The sequence below is a fragment of the Ostrinia furnacalis genome, unplaced genomic scaffold (genome assembly GCF_004193835.3).
Source record: "Ostrinia furnacalis isolate ACB-3 unplaced genomic scaffold, ASM419383v2 OfSCF0658, whole genome shotgun sequence".
Taxonomy (NCBI): domain Eukaryota; kingdom Metazoa; phylum Arthropoda; class Insecta; order Lepidoptera; family Crambidae; genus Ostrinia; species Ostrinia furnacalis.
Window position 1 is genome coordinate 49662 of NW_021130897.1, and position 24091 is coordinate 73752.

The 24091-nt window shown below is 38.8% G+C and overlaps 3 protein-coding genes across 4 annotated transcripts; all 3 read right to left on the bottom strand.

Annotated features, from left to right (window-relative positions):
• Nucleotides 1-22: 22 nt before the first annotated feature.
• On the bottom strand, nucleotides 23-9533 carry LOC114366672 (beta-1,3-glucan-binding protein-like). 2 transcript variants are annotated; one of them, XM_028323613.1, is made up of 10 exons: nucleotides 9321-9533; nucleotides 5678-5902; nucleotides 4910-5172; nucleotides 4420-4553; nucleotides 3670-3836; nucleotides 3098-3242; nucleotides 2234-2313; nucleotides 1791-1933; nucleotides 636-826; nucleotides 23-112 (listed from the first exon to the last, which is right to left on the bottom strand). In XM_028323613.1, the coding sequence occupies exons 1-9, from the start codon at nucleotides 9445-9447 to the stop codon at nucleotides 638-640; spliced, it is 1473 nt and encodes a 490-aa protein (XP_028179414.1). In that variant the 5' UTR covers nucleotides 9448-9533; the 3' UTR covers nucleotides 23-112; nucleotides 636-637. The 2 variants fall into 2 exon arrangements, with proteins under 2 accessions (XP_028179414.1, XP_028179415.1); XM_028323614.1 differs by lacking the exon at nucleotides 5678-5902.
• A 1759-nt stretch (nucleotides 9534-11292) lies between these two features.
• LOC114366674 (beta-1,3-glucan-binding protein 1) lies at nucleotides 11293-13566 on the bottom strand. The gene is made up of 3 exons (XM_028323616.1): nucleotides 13343-13566; nucleotides 11954-12178; nucleotides 11293-11610 (listed from the first exon to the last, which is right to left on the bottom strand). Exons 1-3 carry the CDS (start codon nucleotides 13479-13481, stop codon nucleotides 11570-11572), a joined length of 405 nt encoding a protein of 134 aa, XP_028179417.1. The 5' UTR covers nucleotides 13482-13566; the 3' UTR covers nucleotides 11293-11569.
• Nucleotides 13567-16497: 2931 nt separating this feature from the next.
• On the bottom strand, nucleotides 16498-23177 carry LOC114366675 (beta-1,3-glucan-binding protein-like). The gene is made up of 8 exons (XM_028323618.1): nucleotides 22987-23177; nucleotides 20073-20297; nucleotides 19493-19767; nucleotides 18789-18919; nucleotides 18320-18486; nucleotides 17609-17833; nucleotides 17069-17211; nucleotides 16498-16744 (listed from the first exon to the last, which is right to left on the bottom strand). Exons 1-8 carry the CDS (start codon nucleotides 23111-23113, stop codon nucleotides 16562-16564), a joined length of 1476 nt encoding a protein of 491 aa, XP_028179419.1. The 5' UTR covers nucleotides 23114-23177; the 3' UTR covers nucleotides 16498-16561.
• Nucleotides 23178-24091: the final 914 nt, after the last annotated feature.

Consider the following 24091-nt stretch of genomic DNA (forward strand, 5'->3'; position numbering starts at 1 on the left):
AAGGTAAAGTAAATAAAACATCTTTTTTTAATTAAAACTATGTAATTAGTTATGTAGGTAACTTAACTATTTATTCAGTTCATACAGTTCGTTCGAGTAGCGATGCAAGCATCTGTAATAAAAGAAAATAAAATTGATGTCTAGGTCACAATATATGAAACATGTATTTGAATCTAGTTAAATTAGTATTATGATCTACATGTACAGTGGGCCACAGTTCGAGCTACCCATTTCCGATTTTTCTCTCGCTCTCATCAAATGGCTATTCTTTGCGATAGAAAGAGACGACATGACCGAAAATGGGTAGCTGGAACTGTGGCCCTTAGTAAAAATGAATTACATTATCCTTTCAGCTTAGGGGAACCACTGAAAGAATCCCTGTTGCTTGTAAGGAAGAACCCCATTTATTGTCGTTTGCCCTTTCTAACTGACGTAACTGACATTTTGCAAAATTTTCAGGCGATTAGACAGATCAATTCGTCTTGCAAAATTGATTATGATGGTGTAAATAACTCAGTTTCGAAAAAAATGTCAGATACGTCAGTTAGAGAGGCAAGCGACGTTATGTGAGTTTTCTTGGGATTGCCGTAGAATCTGACCTACGGATTAAAACATGGTGTTACCACCCTACACACCTTTACAGCGCGTAGACTTTAACATACTCCACTTGGAGTTGGTTGGTGTCCGGGAACCAGGTGCCGAACCACTGCTCGCGGGCTTCCCAGAACCTCAGCATGGCTTTGGAAGACTTGTCGTACCACGGCTTGGAGTCACCGTCGGGGAACTCGTTCAAACCACCCACGTTGAGACCAATTGAGATGTAGAACTGTGGGAGTTAAGAAAAAGAAGTGATGGATCACATTTTGGTCTTAGTTAATAAGTAAAGAAATATTTTATTTTAATTATTAATTCGTTTCAGCCAAATGACGTCCACTGCTGGACAAAGGCCTCCCCCAAGGTTTTCCACAATGAACGGTCCTGCGCTGCCCGCATCCAGGCTCTTCCCGCGACCTTTACCAGATCGTCGGTCCACCTAGTAGGAGGCCTGCCCACGCTACGTCTTCCAGCCCGTGGTCGCCACTCGAGAACTTTCCTGCCCCAACGGCCATCGTCTCTACGAGCTATGTGCCCCGCCCACTGCCACTTGATTTTAGCAATTCTGCGAGCTATGTCGGTTACTTTGGTTCTCCTGCGGATCTCCTCATTTCTGATTCGATCACGCAGGGAAACTCCGAGCATAGCCCGCTCCATCGCCCTTTGGGTGACCTTGAGCCTTCTTATGAGGCCCATAGTAAGCTACTACTATAGGCCTCAATTATTAATTAGGCCTTCCTAATCCTTCTAAAGGAATATAGGCCAAATCCTCTATTGCCACTGGTAAATTAGAGTCGATCAGACTCTTTAGTTGAGACTTATAATGATGAGGAAAGAAATCAAGGACATCAAAAGGATCTTAAAGATCATTTTCAAAATAAAGTTGACCACAATCGAATCCGGGACTAAATGCGTCTATCTAGCCAAGTAATGGTGAGTACAATATTATCATTTACTACATGTGCCCGCGACTTCGTACCTACTCGTGAAAACAGTTTGAATAATATTTTCCGTTTTTTAAACCCGGATTTATAACTGACAAAAACCGAGTTCCAAATTGTGTCGGTTATCCGGTTTTTCGGTTATCCGGTTAACTGGTTTGCATGCCCTACTCCGCTCCTATTGGCTGTAGGGTGATGTTGTATAGAAGCATGTAGCATATAAAAGAAGGTTTTACGGCTATGCTGTCTAAATACCATTTCATCAAAAGGTGCCATGGCTGTACCCTTCAGCCACTGCGAGGCGGCCGCTACGTCATGCTTCTTGGCATCTTCGAAGAACCCGGCTCCGGGAGTAACCTCGCCATACTTCTCACCGTCCACCAGGAGAGAGATACCGTCTACAAAATACAACAATAGTTAGTCTTACCCAGCTCTTTAGTACATCCAGTTAATTTAATAACTGTCACCGAAAGCACAAAGAAAGGATTTAATTATGTAGATTGTATCATCCACGAAAACGCGCCCCACCACTTTTTGGTCGAGGGAAGCGCTTGGTGCAGGAAGTTTGATCCGAGCAATCCCAGCGTCATTATTGTAGTGTGCGTGTGCATTAATAAATAAAATAACAAAAAGTGGTGGGGCGCGCTTCATAAATGATTAACGATCTATACCTACCTACTTATTGTATTTAGACTTACCGGGTCTCCATTCAAGGGTGTAGTTGTGGAAATCTTTAGCCCATTGCTCGTAGCCGACCTTCTCCTTCAGGTGAGTACTCCTGTAAGTAAATCACAGTAGAAATTAAAAGTTATTTAAGTGTTCATGTAAATGTGGGCATTCGTATTTTTTCTTTTTTCATGCCTACCCGCTTCTGTCAAATAATTTACCCAGTTATTATTCGCTGCTTTCTACACTAGTCTACGAATTGATGTGGCTCACTCCGGACGTCGTCGCGAATCGGAGTCACTACCTCTTCTTTCTGGAACCTTCTATCGTAGAAGTCCAGCTAAGAATCGTAGCTAATGCTAAAGACCGAAATATTGTGTGTATTTTGTGAAGTGCGCTTTTTAATTGTATATTAACCCTACTGCCTTAACTGACTGAGTCGAGGATGGTCCTTCATCATCTTCCATCTTCGAGGGCAGACAAGAGATTGGGAACCGCGGTTCACGCCCCTGAAACTGCTGGTGCTGGTGGATTTCAGAACGGGTGAGTGCGGTGTTTGTTCGTAGTGGTAGAAAGAAACAATCTTCCCTTTCTTTATCTCTTTTCTGAATCATATTAATAAATACCACGACCTATGGTCAATATTAATCCGCACCCGCTGCGCGAGTAGAACCTACGATCATAACCTCCTCAGTTGTACCTAAATTGTCACATCATCATGCTAGATAGGATATCAAAACCAGCCGCCACTGAACTGAATTTCTCCAAATTGGTTATTTAACGCTAGCTATAGCTTTCTGCAGTCATTACTTATTGGATAACTTAACCGCTCGCGGGATGGAAGCCTACGAGCGGATTATCACAAATTACAAATAATAAAACAAGCTTTAATGTACCTGTAAGGCTCATTGCCACACATGATGGGTCCACCGACGAGCTTCCTGGAGTACTCAGGGTTGCCCTTAGCGCAGGCTATGCGGAGGATGCCCGACGCGTAGTTCTTGACTCCATACACTTGGGCCAGGGGCTCCAGTTGAATGACTGTGAACAAATAGACCGGTATATTTACGTACAATATTAATTTAATTGATTTATTATTTAATGCTATAAATGCGTGCTATGCGTCCCTGGTAATATAGGATATTAATCAAATCAAATTGCCAAAATTAGGTGGCATTAGGCCGATCATACCTAGATATACCTCATAGAAGTGATGGCCGTCGGGACAAAGAATTTCTTGACTAGCGTCTACACGGGCCAGAAAGAATAGTTTAGGCAGGCCTCCCACTAAGTAAACCAGCAGGTTTTCACAGGAACTGTTATGGAAATCCTTGAGGAAAGGATGTCTTCCAGCAGTGGACGTCATTGGCTTAAAACGAACAAACGAATCAGATCAAAATGGCTAAGTTACGAATTCAGACTCAATTTCTGTGAAAATATTTTACAACGTGGTTTTGCGAAGCCTTACTTGGCACCAGCCAGTCTCCCACGGGCATCTTGGCGCGAACCTCCACTCGGCCGTACTTGAAGCTGAACTTGTTCCTGGTGGTGACTTTCGCGGTGATGATGGGCCGCAGGATGAAGGGCCCGGAAGCCTCTTGGACGCACTCTTGCGTGCCGACGGCGCCGGTACATCTGTGATAGCCATGGACATAGTAAATAATTTAAGTATGGGGTCTATTGCTGGATAAAGGATTGCACACTTATCAACCCGGAAACGTATCGTAACCGTATCAACTCGAGGAGGTCAGTATTCTTCGTATGAAACTCCGTACTGCATGTAACGCACACATATCCGCACCGTAACGAATGGCAATACGGCGTTGATCCCTTTCGGCGTTGGTAAGTGTGCTATGGCCTTAAAGGGGGAGGAATTTGTCCAGCAGTGTACCTACGACATTTGGCGGAAAGGAACGAACGATGGGACTATTATCACTTCTCGCTCTCACTGCTGTGCATTAAGGATCTACAGCTTGGCTGCCCATCAAAACCCAGCCAGTGATAGCCAAGTCTGAATGGTCCCAAGGAAAAGTACACGTTAATTTGGTAATATTCGTACGTGTGATTTATAAATGGAATGTCTCTCTGTTATACAATCACAACAACAACCGGGTATCAACTTAGGTAGAAATCCTATCATAGTTATCTACATCACTGAAGTAGAAATTGTATATGAATTTAAGGGAATAAGTACATATGCTCATAAATTAGTAGGTACCTTGTGGTCAGGTCCAAGGATTGTCGGATGTAGTCTTCCCCAAACTTGGATTCAAGAGTGACAGGCTTGATCATCAGCTTGCCGTCTCTCACTCGCAAGTTTCTGTCGTTGAGATATACGTTGAATGGGTAGTCCTGAAATATGAAGATTTGTCAAAAAATAAATACATAAACAACCGAAATGCAGGTGCGGTTGCGGTAGGTGCAGTTTTTGTAGATATTTTTTACCAATGAAGTTCATTTTATACAAAAAAGTAATTGTAAATCTAAAGCGACAATAGATAGCCCTTTGGCCTTTGGTGTCGACGTTTTGTCAGATCCGAGGTAGGTACACTGGTTCGAATCCCGCGCCGCTGGACTATTGTGGAGAACCTTCTTGTGACTTAAGCTTACTTACTTACTTAGCATACCACGAGGGGTTAACGGGACATTGTACGCGTAAGTAGAAAATACTAATATTCTTAAAAATGGGACGTTGAATGTATTCTTACCGGTTCACCTGGGAACAAGATCTCTTCCGTCCAAATTTTCCCTTTACTGAGAGGCCCGTTGAAGTTGTCTTCAAAGATCAGCTGGCCCTTACACACAAACCCTGGTACGGAGACCTTGGACAATGAGACTTCGCAAGGAAGATTCCCACTCAAGGTTGGTGCTGTTGATGAAGGAATGGACCCAGAATTTGGGTTCTGTGGGCCAGAGTTAGGTGCAGGTGACCTGGTAGCGTCTACAGGATTTCCTTGCTCGTCGACGTAACCTGAAAAAGGTTTGCAAAATTGTAGATATTATATTATTCATGTTAAACGTTTTTTTAAGCGGAGCTATAGCACATTTCAAGCATTGCTGTTTGGAAGAATGGATAGCCATTTATTTATTACATTTTGGTAAATTCCTTTTAATATCAGCCTCATCATCATTGTAAATAGATTAACGATCGAACATCAATATGCTACTTTTGGGATGTTGTCTATCAGTAAATTCTAGCATTAGTCTAAAACTACCTTCTTAAGTGGCCCCGAGACGATCACTCGCGATTGTCAATTCTACGTGATTGTGAGGCATTGAAGCGATTGTCAATTGAATTTACGTGATTGAAGCAAATTGATGATAAATTTAATTGAAGCCTAATTGGCAGGTGCCATTGAAGCTAATATTGATCATTTAGCTGAGCAATAATTGACAATCGTTTCTGTCAATTGGAACGTAAATACATTGACAATCGCAATTGATCGTCTCGGGGCTGCTTTAGACAAAAATCTCACCTGTGACAGTCCATTCTCCATTATCCTGTCTGTATCCTAGGCCATCTTTGATGACGTACGTCCAGAAGTAGACCTTGTCCCCTATCTTCAGCTCGGCGTTCCTGTCCCTGAAGGTCCACCGACCGTCCTTCACCTTGGTGATGTCCCGGGACCAGAAGCCAGCTTCCAGACCGTCCATTTCTTCGTTGAGCTTCCCGTGGAAAGCGAAGAGTGAGAAGCCATTGTCTATCAAAGATTAAAGTTGACTTTATTTGTGGTCCTGTAACTATGATCTAAATCCTCTAATACTATTAATGCGAAAGTAACTCTGTTTGTCACGCCTAACCACTGAACCGGGAAAGGACAAAAGATAGTTTTTATCTTGGTTATTGAACAGGGACGCGCGCGTTAGTTTTTCTGTGACAGAAAAATTTTTACGAGGGCAAAGCTGCGAGTAAAAGCTACTAATTTGACAAAAGTTTTGTTGTTGATTTAATTTAATGCATTTTCTTGGGTTTAAGAGTAAATTAATCTGGTTCAAAGCATTTAAAAATCTTCGTAAAATATTCAAAACGTGCGGTATGTTTCCTTGCGGATTTTCCGCATTTGGACTTTTTTATTTACTAAATCCAAAGCTCTCAATTAATAAAAGCCGTAAAATCTTAACAGCACAAGTTATTAAGTAATCAAATAATGTCACAACTGCTTAGCGATTAAGTGTAAAAACTTTTACGTTCAAAATTAAAATAATTCTAGTACAGGAGTTGTTATTTATTGATCGCATATACTTATGAAATGTTTAAAGTCCTTTTGAAATCTTGCAAAACAACAATACCTGCAATTAAAGAATTAGACACACTCGTAAGTAAACTGAAACCGAGATTGTATTTAAATGTTTATTCTGACATCACCCATCTGCCCAGTGAGTAGTGAGGTCGTTACCACAAAACTGGTTCTTATTCCAACATTTAAGTTTTGGTTGGAACTGTGTTTTCCCAGTTGCAAATAAGAAGGATAACTTGCATGCCTGCTAAATATGTATGTAATGTAGGATGGTAAGTTGTAGCTATTATGAATAACTGTACCTACTTAATGTTATCTAATAAGTAAAATACTTAGGTCCAAGAGAGAGAGTTTTTTTTAAAGAAAATTAGGTATATTAATTTGTGCAAAGAACTAGTAGTCCCGTTAACTCCTCATACTAAGCTAAATATGCTTGTTTTAAAGAATAGCTAGGTTCACGACAATAGTTCAGAGGCGGCGGGCCCAGTCCGACCCCATCACCGTTCTGCTATCGGAGCTTCGTATCAGCTAGGGGGTTTGCCCTGTCAAACAATTTATTTGACTATGTGTGATAGCAACATAGAAGATTAGCTAGTTGTTAAATTACCGTTAAAAGACGTCAGACATTATAGCCTTCATTAGAGATGTCACTGACTGTGGTTGACTAAATTAGCTTATGAATGGATGGCCTTCACTTTTTACATGCGACAGTTATTTTAAGTAAGTATACCAGAATTACTAAGGCTGAGTTGCACCACCTAACTATAAGGCCCAGAACAGAAGGTGAAACGCAACTGCAACGAAACTGCAACTGCTAGTTACTTTTGAGTTGCATCTAAGTTTCTGCCATAGCGTCCGTTGAGAGACCACACATGACGCGACCAGTTTGAAACTTCCAGTTTCAGTTTCATTCATCAGAATCTTCAGAAAGTTGCAATTTCCTTGCAGTTGCGTTTCACCGTCAACAGACGCTTAGGTCCAGAACACTGGGCCTAACCGTGACTATAACGATAACCGGTGTGTTTTGTATGGAGTTTGAGACATTTTTTTACGTTTGTCAAAGTTAAAATGAGATGGTGCAACCCAGACTAAGACTTAAGTAGTTTATTACACAAGTTAAATTGATTTCTTTATTTATTTTATTCTGATGTCCAACATCCAAATATTTCTTCCTTACATCTTCTACAAACTATTAGAACCATTTTTTATTTGATTGTATTCATAATTTTAAATTAAATATTTGCATTAAGGGTTATTTGTTATCACAAATTCCAGCTAAGCTAAATCCAATGCTTATGAGTGGGTTCACCACAATAATCCAGCTGTCGAATCGGCATTCCCATGCATAGACCTGTGGCTATAGTCACCTTATAAATTATAATTAATCGAAGTTAGGTCAATTAAACAAAGCTTTTGTTATTTTACTAGCTTTTGCCCACGGCTTCACCCGCATATTTATAATATTTTCCATTTTCGCAACATTTTTCATTTCTGCTCCGCCCCTATTGGGTGTAGGTAGGGTGATGTTATTAGCCTATTAGCCTTCCTGAATAAATGGGCTATCCAATACAAAAATAATTTATCTTATTTATCTAATCAAACTACGAAGCATTTGTTTATTATAATCAACACTAGCTTAAGCTCGTGAATAAAAAAGCTCTTACAAAAACCTCTTTACTTACTTATCTATTTGTTTGGCCTTCATAATTATTATGGACCGGTCAGATGGGATCTTTTACCTTATTCAGAACATCTTATTAATTATTTCTTAATTATCTTTTACAATGGACCCTGTAGTAATCAAATATTATGACTTTCGTAATTTTGAGGAGCTCACATAATATTTATCCGGAAAGGTACTAAGGTAGTGCTTTTTAGAGGCCAAGTAGAAGACCAAAACATATCCACCATATTTTTCTTATCAATGCTTGGTATACCAATATTATATTTATAAATGTAATATTAGTTTACGTAATGTTAAAATAGCTAGTTCAATATTGTTAACCGCAAGTATCTGTGGTTGTCAATAACAACTTTATAACTACGTTTTAAGGCAATTTAATAACCATTTAACAATACTTCGGAATTCGTGGAATAATAAAAACTCAATTTAACACAGGCGGATCTAGATATAATTTTATTGATCTTACTAGTAAAGACTTTTTTGTTTACCAAAAACTGTCGAACTTAAATCGCTATAAGACGAGTTATTTTTTATTTGCAAAACTGTAAACCACGTAATTCTTATTTATATAGTGCCTTCCTATGGTTTTTCCTTTTAGGTCTTTACGAAATATCACTATTTGTGATTTTCCTTCATCCTATGGCTGTGTTCCTTTTTGTCTTAAATAAAATGTACTATTTCTGATTTTCCTTGGCATATAAATAACTTGAACCAGCTTTTACTATGCAGCTTTTCATAGGAAAATATTCGTATTTATAAAGAACTAGCTTTCCGCCCGCGGCTTCGCCCGCGTGGAATTTTGTCTGTCACAGAAAAACTTTATCGCGCGCGTCCCTGTTTCAAAAACCGGGATAAAAACTATCCTATGTTCTTTCCCGGGACTCAAACTATCTCTATGCCAAATTTCATCAAAATCGGTTGCGAGGTTTAAGCGGGAAAGCGTAACAGACAGACAGACAGACAGACAGACAGACAGACAGACAGACAGACAGACAGAGTTACTTTCGCATTTATAATATTAGTTGGGATAGTTGGGATGATCTGCGAGCTTGGTCTGATAGGTTGTGACGTATCTTTTGTATTTTTTTTATTTTTGTTTTCGTCTTGTTCTATATATCTATACCTACTATTATATAGTTTCAGAGTTAACCTCTGATAAACATACTTCTTACCACTACAAGAAAATTATTTTGTTACCTGGTATAGAAACCCTAAGTCCTTTAGGGTAGATGGCTTCAAGCTTTGCAGGCGGCACATCAACTCGACACAACACAGTTTCTAAACCTAACAAAAGCACCACTGAAATTATTTTTGAGCCTAACATTTTGGATTAGCTCATCACTTTTTATGTATGAATGACAGAGACGTGTCTGTCTTGCCCGACGTGTGGTCAACTACTGATGATATAGGTAAGCGTTGTTTGTAGCTGACCGAAAACCTGTTGTTAAGTTAATGCGTTTTTGTTTGCTATATAAACAACGCTTTGGCTAAATAATTCAAGTTCTATTCTTATTTTTAAATGTAAGAGATGTGGGTTTTCTAAATCTATATGAAATAGGAAGTAGGTATCTAATTTACAGGTTTTTATTAACAAGGCCTAGCAAACTAGGGGATAGGGAGCCAAATGTTTAGCTAAATGTAGTATAAGAAGGTAGCAGGAAGGTGCTGGATGCAGGCCGCCACCAACCGGCCATTGTGGAAATCATTGGGGGAGGCCTATGTACGGATGAAAAAGTGGGAAAAGCCTGCTCCTTAGGTACATAGTCTCCCACTTAGTACATCCGGCAGTAGACTTCCGTTGGCTAAACAATGATTGTTTTTACGAGTATAATTTCGTTAATTGTAATTGAGATAAACAAACGAAAATATCGATATAGTCGATATGTCACAGGACTATGGGAGCACAGGTATCATTACTATCATCATCAGGTATTTTAGTCTTTATTGCAATAGCACTAGTCTCTGTAATTGATTGAGGAAAATGGAGGATTTAAATGTCTCTGTAATTGAATAGAGGAAGATGTGGGATTTGGCTTACGCCTGCCGGGATAGCATGTGCGCCATGATACAAATCTTATCAACGACAATCTTAGCGACAAATGTATCGTGCAAATCAGATAAAATCCTTGGTTAAAAGTTTGTCATGATGTGCATCCTAGACCTACAGGGTGAGAAGGCCAGATATTCACATATTAGTCTCATAAGAAATTGCTGAAACTTTATAATAGTTTTAGTCAAATTAAGAATACTAAAGTGCCTGGATGCTAGCGGCGCAGGATAGGTCTTCGCGGAAATCCTTGGGGGAAGCCTTTGTCCAGCAGTGGACGTCTTTCGGCTGAAACGAACGAACGAACGAAGAATACTAAATTAAAGAATACCAAAACTAGTTTAAATTAGTTTTAGTCAAATCAAATGGTGTTTACGTCAAAAGTGGACACCCGTTGTAATTGAATCATTAGAAAAACCGGTGGCCGTGAGACTAAAATATGTTTTTAATTGTTTTCTGTGCTAATAATACAAATGAGGGGTTATGTTGGCAGAACCTAACAGTAAGTAAGTATTGTACTACATTGCATCTGAAAGTGAGGGCTGTTTTCCATGGGGTCATCCCATTTTTTGCAGGACCTGCAAAACTGGATTGCGGTGGGAAAGGGCCCTATGATTGGTTATTTGCCTTATACCCAACCCTTTACCAGTCCACAATGAGCCCGCGTGAGGGGGAGTATAGTCTGAGCTACCCCACAGTTGGGATGAGACCCACAGTTGGGATAAGACCTATACTGCAGTGGGACGTTCAAGGGCTTACTTTGCTTTGTATACTCGCAGAAAATTACTGTGTCTGTCTACCCTCCAAGGCACAAACTTTGTGTCACTTCTTCCATTTCCTGATAAGGTTGGAAGTTGGTTATTTTTTATTTTTAACTAAAGGATTAACTTTCTAGAACGCTAGGGTTGGTACTGACGATAGCACAGTATACTATCTTCCCTAATACCTATTTTTGTTGTAAAATCTATTTATTTTATTATTTTGAAGTATGAAGTTAAGTCTATTAATCAACAGGAAAACTGATCATACTTATAATGCTGATAACTGGTGCTGATTTTATTTCCTAAAAAGGAAATTGTAAAACGTCTTTGTATGTATGTAAATAAATAAATAACTGCATTATCATATTTATGTTTTAATTTATTGTATTATCAATGTTACATTTCACTTAAAGCTATATCATTGAGCCAAGGGTTAAGCTATAGGTAATTAGTTCAATACGACAGTGTAAAAAGTATAATTTTTCTGAGTAGTCTTTGTTAAAAATACAAAATAAAAACTACAATTAATCAATCAGGCTTTTTTAAAATTAATACCTACACTTTATAAATGCGTTATAATAATATTAATGTTTTCACTGGAGTTTAGAAAATGAATTCGCAGTTGAAGTTCAGGAGAATTACTTGGGATCCACGGGGTTGCCATTCTCATCGACGTAGCCTGCAAAAAATAATATTCTAACATTAAAAACAAGACATACAATCGACACTGACGAACACGAAAATGGTTAATATTATTTTCCTTGATTTTAGTGATCCATGTCAACAAGGATAAAATATATTTTTTCTATTTTTCAAATCTATTTTTTATCAAATTAAGTATTCTAGACCTTATATGCTACTGAAAGTACGATGTTGTTTACTTGGAAGTCTTTTTTTCGAGAAATTCTTTCTGATCGGTTTATCAAAGACAGAAGAATTAAGGTTGCAAAATCAGAACCGGATTGAGAATCTCTTCGCCTTTTTTGGGGGTAAAAATGGACATAAAATTAACTAGTCCTTACCTGTCACAGTCCATTCCCCATTGTCCTGCCTTTGTCCCAGTCCATCCTTGACAACGAAGGTCCAGAAGTAGACGGTGTCCCCGATCTTCAGTTCGGCATCACGGTCCCTGAAGGTCCATCTGCCTCTCCTGGCTTTGGTGATGTCCCGGGACCAGTAGCCCCCTTCTAACCCCTCCATTTCCTCGTTGAGTTTCCCATGGAACGCGAAGAGCTCGAAGCCTTCATCTGTGAAATATTAAAATTTTATTGAACTTGCTACCTGTACCGGCTTCGCATAGCTTGACGGTCGCAAAAACCTTCCTCTTGGAACACTCTCGCCCGTATTCACAAACCTTACTATGAGGTCTCACAGTGCGCGTGAACGCACAGGGTAGGGTGACAGGCGAACCAATCACAGAGTTCTATTCAACGCTGTGCGTTTGATTTGCTGTTTCACTTAAGCTAGCATCGTTTGTGAATACGTGCGTCTATCTATTGCCAAAAACTGCATAGAATACTTTGCGTAGTTTAAAAGATTTAATAAGCCTACAGACGGTGTAAGCGACTTCACTTAAACTATGTAACAAAAGTACCTACGAGTACTTCAAATTTTTACACTTTATGTTTAGATCATATTTCTTGAAATCTTTTTTGGACAACTAAGTTGATCGGAGGTTTTTAGAAAGTAAGGAATTGGAGCCTGCGAGTCCTAAATAAAAATGTAAAAATAAAAGTAATTGTATCCCATCTGGTTGTTGAACCCAGATCCTCCAAGGGATTATTAAACAAAGAGGCGATGCGATGCAGTTTTAATGTATGTAGGCAAAGAAGAAACCAGCTTGAGGAAAAAATATAAACAAACCAACTAAAGGGCTGCATAGTTGATAAACAAGTTTGTGTACATCTGCAGATCTTAATTATGCAAAATCTTGTTTCTCATAAAATGTTGTTAATTTAAGTATTGTTTGTTATTTATACATTGAAGTTTTTTAAGTTAAATTCGCTATTACAGACGAATTTACTATAAGATAGAGTTTAGTTGTATTTATTTACCCACGGAAAAGCGTTTATATTTGGTTGATTAGCTTCAGTTACTAATAAACAATGTTTACATAATAGTACTAAATTTTATTATTACTAAACGTAAACTAAACATAAAGCCCAAAAAAATATTTCCTGAAACGATACATTTAACTAATTGAACATTTTCATCCCCTAAAACGCCATGATTCGCCATCCTCTATCTAACATTTTCAAATGTTTATTGTATGTGTTAATATCTCAATGTTTCTTATGTAAACACAATTTTAAAAGACTTATCTATTATTTAAAAACTAAGAAACAACCGGCTATTTATTCAAAATCTAAGGAACAACCGGTAAATTAATTCAAACCAATTTCATTAATTACCTGGAATGGATACTCTGAGTCCTTTCGGGTATATAGCTTCTAGCTTCGCATCTGGTACTTTAAAAGCACACAAAACAGAGTCGAAGAGTACCAAGAACAACACACAAACAACTGTTGATGAGAACATTGTTGAAGACATGCTTTAACTTCAACTTCAACTGCTTTAACTCTGATTATTGTGTCTGTCTGGCTCGCTATGCAGCCAGCAACTAAGCTACGAACTTGCGAGATCTGGATTTATATATTTTAGTGGTCATATAATTTTTTTATCCATATTAATCGTATAAGTTATGATTATTTTGATTAGGTGTCTGAACTTTGGGTCGATTATAAAATTATCTTGTTTTTGTTTGGGGAATACCAGACTGTAGTTGAACAGGGGAAAATTGATATGGTGATAACAGGGTCAAACAGAGACGTTATGTCAGATGCGATATAATCAGACTGTACATAGACAATACCTACTATCTGATACCTACTATTTAATTTTGATACCTACTATTTGAATTGATTAGTTGATGACTTTTGTATTTTGTTCTCGTTTAGAAAAAGAGGTTTAAAAAATAGATTTTACGACTGTAGACAATGGGATCGCATGATAAAAAGTAAAAAAACTATGATTAATTAATTAGTTGTTAGGTATGTATAATTATATCAACCATTTTCCTATAAAACATAACATAATTCTTACTATAAAGCTAATAGTTCCTCTTGAATCATACACTTATCTTTTTATACAATAACATTGTGAAGAACAAAACAGGAAAACTTAGAACTCAAGTTATGGCAACAATTTGATTTGCCACATGAGGAAAATCCAACTAATGTTGCTAATTGCATAGCAATAGCGGCATAATAATAATTAAATTAAATAACCCCATATTTCTTAATAACAATAAAAGCCATTAATTTTTCTTTACAATCTTAATAAAAGATCACTTAATAAGTATGCGAGTAACAGAAAATTGCGAGTAAGAAAAAAAAGAAAAGACAAAAGTAGCACATAAAACATTACAAAGAAAGAAAGTGAACTAAGTAGTGCTACCCTGTCGCAACAGCGATGTCCAGCGCAATGGGACCCCACTCAGCATATGCCATGGCCCACGGTGACGAAGGCCACGGCGCTGGTTTTCAGAGTGCCCCATGCCGAGTGGGAATCACGGACTAGACAAAAGACGGTGTTTCGTTCGTTCGTTTCAGCCGAAAGACGTCCACTGCTGGACAAAGGCCTCCCCCAAAGATTTCCACAAAGACCGGTCCTGCGTCGCTCGCATCCAGGCGCCTCCCGCGACCTTCACCAGATCGTCGGTCCACCTAGTGGGAGGTCTGCCCAGCCCACGCTACGTCTTCCAGCTCGTGGTCGCCACTCAAGAACTTTCCTGCCCCAGCGGCCGTCAGCTCTACGAGCTATGTGCCTTGCCTGTGTGTCTTTTTTCTGACAAAAGAAGGTGTTTAATCAAATGAAATTAAAAACTTTATTACCTACTACGTATAATAATCGTTTACCTATCAAGGTTGGAATATTATGGAAAATGTGTGTGTGTGTGTGTGTGTGTGTGTGTGTGTGTGTGTGTGTGTGTGTGTGTGTGTACCCTATAGACAAAGGAGCATTTATGGCAAATTAAATTTCGCGATCGCTTCCATACATCATTCGGTTGCATTTTTTGTTACCACAAAAGTCCGTCGTTTTCCTCAATAAATTAAATTAGGTTTTTTAACCTTGGCACCTTTTGGAGCCAGTTTTCATTTTGAATTTTTTTTTCTAATTATCTAATATGTAATTTATACTATTAGGCGGTTATTACACTGCGCCGCGCACCGCCGCGGAGCGCGTGATTTCATATAAAAAATCACGCGCGCGGACGCGTTGTCAGTGTGAAGTGCCGCGCGTGTTTTCCATACAAACTGAGGTACTTGCATACAATTATTAAATCCACCCACGACGCGCTCCGTGACGGAGCGCGGCGCAGTGTGATAACCGCCTTAGTAAGCTGCCAGGTCTTTATCAGAATATCATTCCCATTTCAAACGTCATGCGAATGCTCAGTTTTCTTTACAAACTTTGTTTAAACGGTTATTTTCGGAGTTTTTCGTTTCGACCAAATGACGTCCACTGCTATACAAAGGCCTCCTCCAAGGATTTCCACAAATACCGGTCCTGCGCTACCCGCATCCAGGTACCTCCCGCTACATTACCAGTTCGGAGCTTCGGCAAAGAATCTTTAATTCATAAGAACAGTGTGCTTACCATGAGTTTACGTCAGATGTGCTCGCTAGCGACTGCGTAAAAAAATGACATTAATTGTATGACATATTGTGCAGCGCCCCTAGCGGCTACTTTGGACAAACAAAATCTTCATAGAGATTTTTGATGTACTCGCTAGCGAGCACACCTAACGTAAACTCATGGTAGGTACACAGGTAGTTCACTTACATGAGATTATAACAATTTACAACAGTTTTTGTCTTGTGACAAAGCACGCGCAAAGCTTACAAATAGGTATATGTACGAGTACCTACAACAACTGTTAACTGTCGAGTATGTACTTAATGTAAACATCTGTAACTCCATTGACACAGTAATATGGCCTATCATTTACTCAGGATTAGGTGTGACTGTGTGTGAGCTTAATATCTATTAACTCATTACACATCTTCTCTTTTTCAATGGAGACTTCTTTGATTAATTACTTATATTCATTTGGCGTTCTAAGCCATAAGCTACTGTTTTTGTTTCATTCATCATCACCAGGTAGTTTCGTCTCCACTGCAGGTCAAGACAGTCTCCAATGTAGATATCGAAGGCTTTCCATTTGGTCAAAACTCCCCACGCTGGCCAGACGGCATGTGGATGAATTGGATTTCATTCATCATCATCATCATTTCAGCCATAAGACGTCCACTACTGAACATAAGCCTCCCCCAATGACTTCCACATCGCACGGTTGGTAGCGGCCTGCATCCAGCGCCTTCCTGCTACCTTTATCAGGTCGTTGGTCCACCATTTCATTATATGAGTTTAATTCTGTGCTGGCGTACAGAAGTTGGAATAGTAAGATGGTGGGGGTGTCTCTACCAACACCAATAGTCGGCAGTGTCGTGATCGTGACGTCATAGGGTAGGCTGGGGTAACTTTTGAAAACAGTTCAAAATAAAAACTAGTCTTATCAAAATTTATTGAGCAGTAAAAAGGAATCACAGTCTTCTTAACTTATTCTATCACAGTGCGTAGACCTTGACGGAGTCTACCAGCATGCTGGCGTCGTACCAAGATGGCTGCCAAGTGTCGCGGCTTTCCCAGAAGTCCAGCTTGCCTTTGGCGGCCCGGTTTCCCCAGGGCTTCTCTGGACTGTCGGGGAAGTCGTGGACGCCTCCTACGCGAAGGCCAATGGCAATGTAGAACTGAAATCAATCGTGTGTCTAAGTTAGAACAGATTCGTCTCAACCAAACGACTTCTACTGCTGGACAAAGGCCACCCTCAAGGATTTCCACAACGGCCGTATCCAGGCGACCTTCATTAGATGTTGTTTTCTCATCAGTCAGAGCCGTTCCAAACTCTTGCCGGACAATCATTTTAGTGTCGCTGCCAAAGCCACGATCACCCAAACTTAATGATACAACGTTCTGAACTATGTTGGGAGTATGCGCTGATCACACGCGCTGACAAACTTACCCGTAGGTCTGGCATTTACTAGCTCTTAGCCTATTCAAATCCAAATACACACCATTTCATCAAGCGGCGCCATGATGGTTCCTTTAGTCCAGAGCCCGGCATGAGGCACTAGGTTTTCCCGCCCACTGGCGGCGAAGCCATCTCCCGGACGAACGCTCCCGTACTGGCTGCCGTCGACGAATAGATCAATGCCGTCTGGAAATGATAACAATCATCATCAGATCATTTAGTCTTAGGAGCACGACCCTATCTAATTTACAGAGGCTGATGCAGGATTTGGGTTACACTCCCCACGATGCTCAGACGATTTGGGGAGGCTGGAAATAATACTAAAGCAATAATAGTAACATTATTGGCAAGAAAGGTCCCAAGACTAATTTACTCTACCACTGCTTCTGGACATAATATGAAAAGTGTTGAAAAGATCCTAAGAGATGCAGTCCCTAATTTGATGGCCTCTTTTTCAAAAGGGCAAGGTAGGGTCCAAATGAATTCTTTGGAACATACATAGCTATTTTGATAGTGCTATACGGTCTTTCTTTATAGATAAACTTTATTGATGTGTTTGATTTCCTAAGAATGAGAACCTTACCTGGTTTCCAAATTAAAGTGTAATTGTGGAAATCCTTATTCCAGTTGTCTATGCCAATCTTTTCCTTCATCAACAATGATCTGTAAGGTTCGGAGTCCGAAAGAACTGGTCCTCCGAAGAGTTTCTTGGCGTATTCCGGGTTTCCTTTAGCAAAGGCTACCCGCATCAGGCCAGATTCGTAGCGGCGGGAGCCGTAGATGTTGTCATGAGGCTCCAAGTTCAGTTCTGAAACAAACATGGGGTAAATAATTTGAGCATCAATCTGTCTGAATGGTAGAGAATAGAGATCACATCAGCTTAAAAGATTTGTTAAATTCTGAATTATTTAATTGATTCAGAAGAATGCATCGATATTATGAATGTTCTTATGATTAATTTTGTTGCGGGTCCAATGACAGTATAACTTTCCCCCAGGACAAACTTGAACTTCACTGGTTGGGTTTTACTGGCGGTCAAGCTGTAGATCCTGGCTACACAGGAGTTGCAGCGGTGGGAACGAGAGGTGGGAATAGTCCCATTTTGTTGAGAAAAATTAGACCGAGTTATTAAAGCGACGCTAGAAAGAGAATTGAAAAACTAGTCTAAATGTCGATGGCTTAAATGGTGAGAGTCATAATTTATTAAATATTGCTTGAGATTCACAACAGGGACAACAACTAAGGAACTAGCAAAGGTACGATGATAGAAGACATTATTTAACACGTAACTTACCAGGTATAAGCCAGTTTCCAGCGGGCAGCTTAGCCCTGATCTCCACTCGTCCGAACTTGAAGTTGAACCGGTTGCGGGTGGTGATCTTCCCGGTCATGACTGGTGGCAGAATTTGGGCTCCATTTGCTACCTGCTTGCACTCTATCGTCTCTAAGGTGCCAGTACATCTGTTGATTGAATTAATAAGTTAACCCTTAATAAGACAGGGGAATATAGTTCCCACCATATTTTTAGCCTTATTTTTGTTGTTGAGGTTCGCAAACAATGAAAATAAACTGTTATGTCCGTTTAAGGATAGTTTTGATGCGTTCAGTCTTAAACTATGTCATAGGAAGATAAAGAAATAATTTAGTCTATTGTAAAGATCTGTTAGGTATAGAGAATAAACTAAAAAAGGGAAAAGATTAACATTATAATTTGGACTTTGTGTTCAATGGTACTTACTGTTCTTACTTCCATGTATTCTTACCTATTTAAGCTCAAAGATTCGGTGACGAAGCCCTCGTGGTAATGTGATTCTAGCAGCACAGGAGTGATAGAAAGTCGCCCATTTTCCAATTTCAAGGTGCCGTCTGACATGTATACGTTGAATGGGTAGTCCTGAAACATGTAAAATAAACGTTAAAATAGATAGATGGTTTTTACTCGTACTTTTAGTAGTATTTTTGACTGACCGACATCTATCAACGCACAGCCCAAACCACTGGACGGTTCGGGCTGAAATTTGGCATGCAGGTAGATGTTATGACGTAGGCATCCGCTAAGAAAGGATTTTACGAAACTCCACCCCTAAGGGGGTAAAACGGGATCCACGCGTACGAAGTCGTGGGCGGCCGCTAGTAGATTATAAAGAGCTATGCTTGTTAATTTCTCATTTAACGTTAAACTGTGCACACCTACACAATGTTTGTTATGTGGCACATAAATTACAAGTTATTTACTACTCTGCTGATTGATAGAACGGATGTCACAACTTATCAAATAACTCCATTTGTCCTTATTTAACTTGTGGCGACTCTACATACAATACATGGACATGTATGGAACAGTGTTTACTTAGTTTTGGTGTGCTCTGGCCTGATGTGTATATTTGCAGAGAGCTTCAGCCACATGGAAAGCTTCATTATAAATCCTAAATCATATTACGTTAAGATCACATTTAAAAAATCTTACAGGTTGTAGCGGGAATCTGATTTCTTCGTCCCAGTTGTTGAGGTCTTTAATAGAAGACTTGTCAAACTCTTCGCTGAAGATCAGCTCATTTATACAGACTGAGTTGCGTCCTTGCACCACAGTCACGGATTTTGGACAAACAGATTGTGTTGGAGGAGGAGGATTCCATGTAGGGGGTTGAGATGGGCCTTGAGGAGGGCTCTGTGGTCGTTGCGTTGTTGTAGGGTCAGGTGGATTGGCGACATCAACCCTCTCGCCCTTTTCGTTCACGAATTCTGGAAAACGAATGAGGGTTAGCTTCTGGTGATATCATTAATAAAAAAACTACATATTTTATATTCGATTTTGTCCTTGGAGTCCTTTTTAGATTCTTAATCTTTTCAGAAGAAGTATCTAAAGTATCTGAAGCTTTATTTCAAGATTTCTAAGGTTTATCGGATCTAGACCTGTAAGAACTGCTAGGATGACTTCTACTTCAATTAGCCAGTCAGAAAAAGATCTCGATGTGAATTTTCCGTCTTAATTTGCTGATGTTTGCTTTATAACTACAGAATGAGGCTAATCAAAGTTTCCAACTCACCAGTGACAGTCCATTCTCCATTATCCTGCCGGTAGCCCAGCCCATCCTTGATCGCGTAAGTCCAGAAGTAGACTTTGTCGCCCAGCTTCAGCTGGATATTGCGGTCCCTGAACCAGAACTTGCCGTCTTTCGGCTTCACGATGTCTCTCGCCCACATGCCAGCTTCCAGACCTTCCATCTCTTCGTTAAGCTTGCCATGGAAAGCGACGAGGGAGAAACCGTCATCTGCGATTGGGAGAAATATTTTTTTAGTATATATGACATTTGAGTTCCATTATCGACTGCTCATAATCCTGTTACCCATCTCATAATCATCATCACTTCAGCCACAGGACGTTTCTAAATATAGGCTCCCCCAATGATTTTCACATCGCCCGGTTGGCAGCGGCCTGCATCCAGCGCCTTCCTACTACCTTTATGAGGTCGATCTATCTACCATTTAGTCTTCTGGAATATCTGTTTGTCGCCAAGATTATCATCTCGTTGTATTGAGATTCATGTGACTTTTACAACATAATGGATAATTAACAAAATGGAGAATGCTTCAAACATCGATTAATGTAAAAAATCTAATGTTTTCTATTCTATTGTTGTATTTTTGTTTATTAAAAATATTCACTTTTCATACATAGACCGACACATAAAAACATCCTTCATAAAACCCAATTTAGAATTTTAAAAATGCAAATTACTAAATAATTATACCGGTAATTATTTCTCAATTTCATATTTTTCCTCAACAGCCAGACTGGTTTTCGATTAGAATAAATTTTAATGGAGTAAGTCCCGTCTTATTTCACTTGCGGCTATTTTTGCAACAGGTTTGAAGGTAACAAAAACGAGTCTTCTCACGGATGATGGCGTAGCGAATATACTTACATTATAGTTCATTGGCTTTGGACAGTTTTGTTACCGTAACAAGCTAATCTTAGGGTCACTGCCCAGTAGGACTGCTACACACAAATCGCAATGATATTGGGTAGACACCTACGGTCAATAATTGTAGGAGTTGCATTGATAATGATTTTAAAACAGACACATATTATTATTAACTTAATAAAAATAATTAATCACAAAAAGCAAAGATTTCAGTAACTACTCTAAATGAATTGGCAAATTCTTACAATCCTAAGATGTACCTAGTTAACATGAATGACTGAATTTGGTTTCCTAGGGATTGCTTGTGTTTGAGATATTTTTAGGATGACTGTGGCTTTAATTTAGCACAGAAGAAGAGGAACTTGTTTATGTTTTTGTATTAATAAGATGTCCATTGTGAAGGTGAGAAAGAAAAGACGAAACGAAAGATTTGAAAGATGAGTAGGTACCTCAGCATTTGTATAGCTTTAGTCTGAAAACGAGTCTAATAGTTAGCCCAGAAAAAATCTGTCATTGACCGTCGTTCCACAATCAGCACTTATTATTATAGTTATTTCTATGGGGTTTTTACTTCTATTGTTATGTAGTTAAGTTCATCATAGCAGTTTGACGCCAAGACGTTTTTTCAATTTTTTTTTGTGCTTGTACTACAATTTTAATTCTAGCTAGTTTACAATGTTTATTGATATGTTTATGATATTCTTTAAAATATAAAACTTAATTATGGATACTTATTTAAATGCTATAAATATGTTCACTTATCTAGTAATTTATTAGGTAAAAATACCAAAGCTCAATTATCGAAATACTTAGTCGCAAAATCAAGGTTAAAGGAATAACTATGTGACGAATAAATGATGATGAACCTCAGTAATTATCATACTCGTATCTATACGGGTTATTTTTTTCGAATTCCTCGTCTAAGTTTTAGCAATTGGGTTTTTCAGGATACATTTTCGTTTTTCCTCATTCGTAAGGATGATTTAAGGAAAATGTGGTTAATTATAAGTAATGACAATTATAATATTGATATTAGAAATATTTTGTACTTTTCAAAAACAACAATTTGTGTTACAAAAAAAGGGCATTTTTTTAGAGTGGATAATTTTACAATTTTTGGTAAAAGTTCGTAGGAGTTGACTCGAGTTTTGACGTCGACGTTCAGGGGTGTAAAATGTTATGTCAGCTACTACCACAATATAGGTACTAAACAGCAGTGTCTCTCCAAAAAACAAGAATTAAAAATTATGATCTCTAAAAAGCGCTAAAATAATTCCCCCATCAATGATTTTCAAGGTTTTTTGTGTCAATTCTAGCGGAAATAGCGAACTTTTGAATAAAGAAAAATAGACATAACATTAAATACATGTGAATAATTTGGGTTTCTTTTTGTTCTTGAGATGTTGTATGCTAAGAGCATCGTGTGCTTTGGCTCTAAGACTTTCGATTGATACAAAATATTAGACCTAAAATGTAATCTATTGTGCTTCACTACATAGGATCTGTCAAGTGCACTGCACGTTTTTTCAGTGTGATTTGGACATTCACGTCCAGATTCCAGAATTGGACCCCAGCTCTTCATGACGAGGGTAGACAGGGCTTGGACACATTTAATGAAATAAAGATTTTCCGACTTTATTTCAGTGTTTATGTAGAGACTACGAAATTTAAACAGCTGTTGTATCAAATAAAGTTACTTCTTGGAACGCCGAAATGTTTTGGGTCGCAGAAAGAATTTTGATTTGTCAATAAGGAAAATATTATGTTCAATGTTTGTAATGAGAATTCTTATAACTAGATAAGTGTTGTTGACCAATTACCTGTTCAAAAGCATTGATCAATAAGAATCCCATTATTTATAGTCCTAAAATAGGTAACGTATGAAGGTTATCGTCGAGACGCATCATAATTATTACAAAACAAAAACACAAACACATAACTTGGTAAAAAACTTGATGTTTTTTTCCTGTTGCTGTTTTCTATCAAGGAAATCTTATCATAGGGTTTTTTCTAAGAAATAGTCTTATGATCTTACCTGGAATGGATACCCTCAAGCCTCTGGGGTAGATGGCTTCCAGCTTCGCCTCTGGGACCTTGTATTGATTCCGCTGGGCCGCGCAAACCCAGGCCAGCGCAAGTAAACAAACTAGTTTGGCTGTCATGACGTCCGCTCACTATGATGGCCGCCGGCAGACTGAGGTTGTCACCGCCAGATGGCTCGCAGTCTGCGCTCGCGCATCTGCAACGAACAAGGAAAACCTTAGAGGTGATTGGGAGTATTCTAGTTTGTTGACAGTATTCTTATCTAAAAGTTGCAATGTGAATAGGGCAAGTGTCATCTTTCTATGATTATAATTTTATTGACAAACTATTTAGGTATCGTCTCCACTGCCAGACTTGTTGTTAGTTATGATCTGTATGGGATTAAAAAGGTTGCATTTTCTTGAGAATTTGATGGTGCCGGTATTTTTGCTCTATTTCGGATCCTTCTACGTTTTGATAGGTGTCTTAATATTGATTACCTTGACTATTTTATTTGCACGTGGTGAAATAATATCCGATTTTTCCCAATGGATTTTCCTACCAAAAGAGTTAAGTTTTATTAATGTTTAAATTGGATAATAATAGGTTTATTTACTACAAAGCGTGATTAACTACTCACGTATCAAATTATATAATTGTTAGGGTTTTTATTAGGCTATCAAATTATAATAATTATTAGGGTCTCCAATGGAAAGGGCTCAAGTTATGTAACATTTAAGTAATTTAATAAAAATACTTCACTTCAGTAATTTACTCGTATAAAGCTTTTAAAGTATGTAACAAATCCTTCTATGATTATTACTGTATTATACTGTATAACCGCCTCATAGTCTAGTGGTAAGACCACCTGCTTCAGACGCAGAGGTCCCAGGTTCGATTCCCAGTGGGGGCAGATTTTTCTGCTCGGTTTGGTTGGTGGTAGGGCTTGTTCTAAGTCCGCTTGGCTAGCTACCACCATCTTACCTAAGTCTGTCGCCATAACAACAACGTTAACAGCATTGTTGTGTTCCGGCAGTTAGAAGTAAAATAGCCAGTTCCTCTGTGGTTGAGGATTCCGGGTGAAGCTCGCTTCCACCTTCGGTCTGATCATCACTTAC

Excerpts from the sequence above, each read along its gene's own strand:
- LOC114366674 (XM_028323616.1), bottom strand. The coding sequence starts at position 13,481 with ATGTCTTCAACAATGTTCTCATCAACAGTTGTTTGTGTGTTGTTCTTG. Across the intron at positions 12,179-13,342 it reads ACTCAGAGTATCCATTCCAG|ATGAAGGCTTCGAGCTCTTC; the intron begins GTAATTAATGAA and ends AATATTTCACAG. Across the intron at positions 11,611-11,953 it reads TGGGGAATGGACTGTGACAG|GCTACGTCGATGAGAATGGC; the intron begins GTAAGGACTAGT and ends TATTTTTTGCAG.
- LOC114366672 (XM_028323613.1), bottom strand. The coding sequence starts at position 9,447 with ATGTTAGGCTCAAAAATAATTTCAGTGGTGCTTTTGTTAGGTTTAGAA. Across the intron at positions 5,903-9,320 it reads ACTTAGGGTTTCTATACCAG|ACAATGGCTTCTCACTCTTC; the intron begins GTAACAAAATAA and ends AATCTTTGATAG. Across the intron at positions 4,554-4,909 it reads TCTTGTTCCCAGGTGAACCG|GACTACCCATTCAACGTATA; the intron begins GTAAGAATACAT and ends TTCATATTTCAG.
- LOC114366675 (XM_028323618.1), bottom strand. The coding sequence starts at position 23,113 with ATGACAGCCAAACTAGTTTGTTTACTTGCGCTGGCCTGGGTTTGCGCG. Across the intron at positions 20,298-22,986 it reads CTTGAGGGTATCCATTCCAG|ATGACGGTTTCTCCCTCGTC; the intron begins GTAAGATCATAA and ends TCCCAATCGCAG. Across the intron at positions 16,745-17,068 it reads TGGCGCCGCTTGATGAAATG|TTCTACATTGCCATTGGCCT; the intron begins GTGTGTATTTGG and ends GATTGATTTCAG.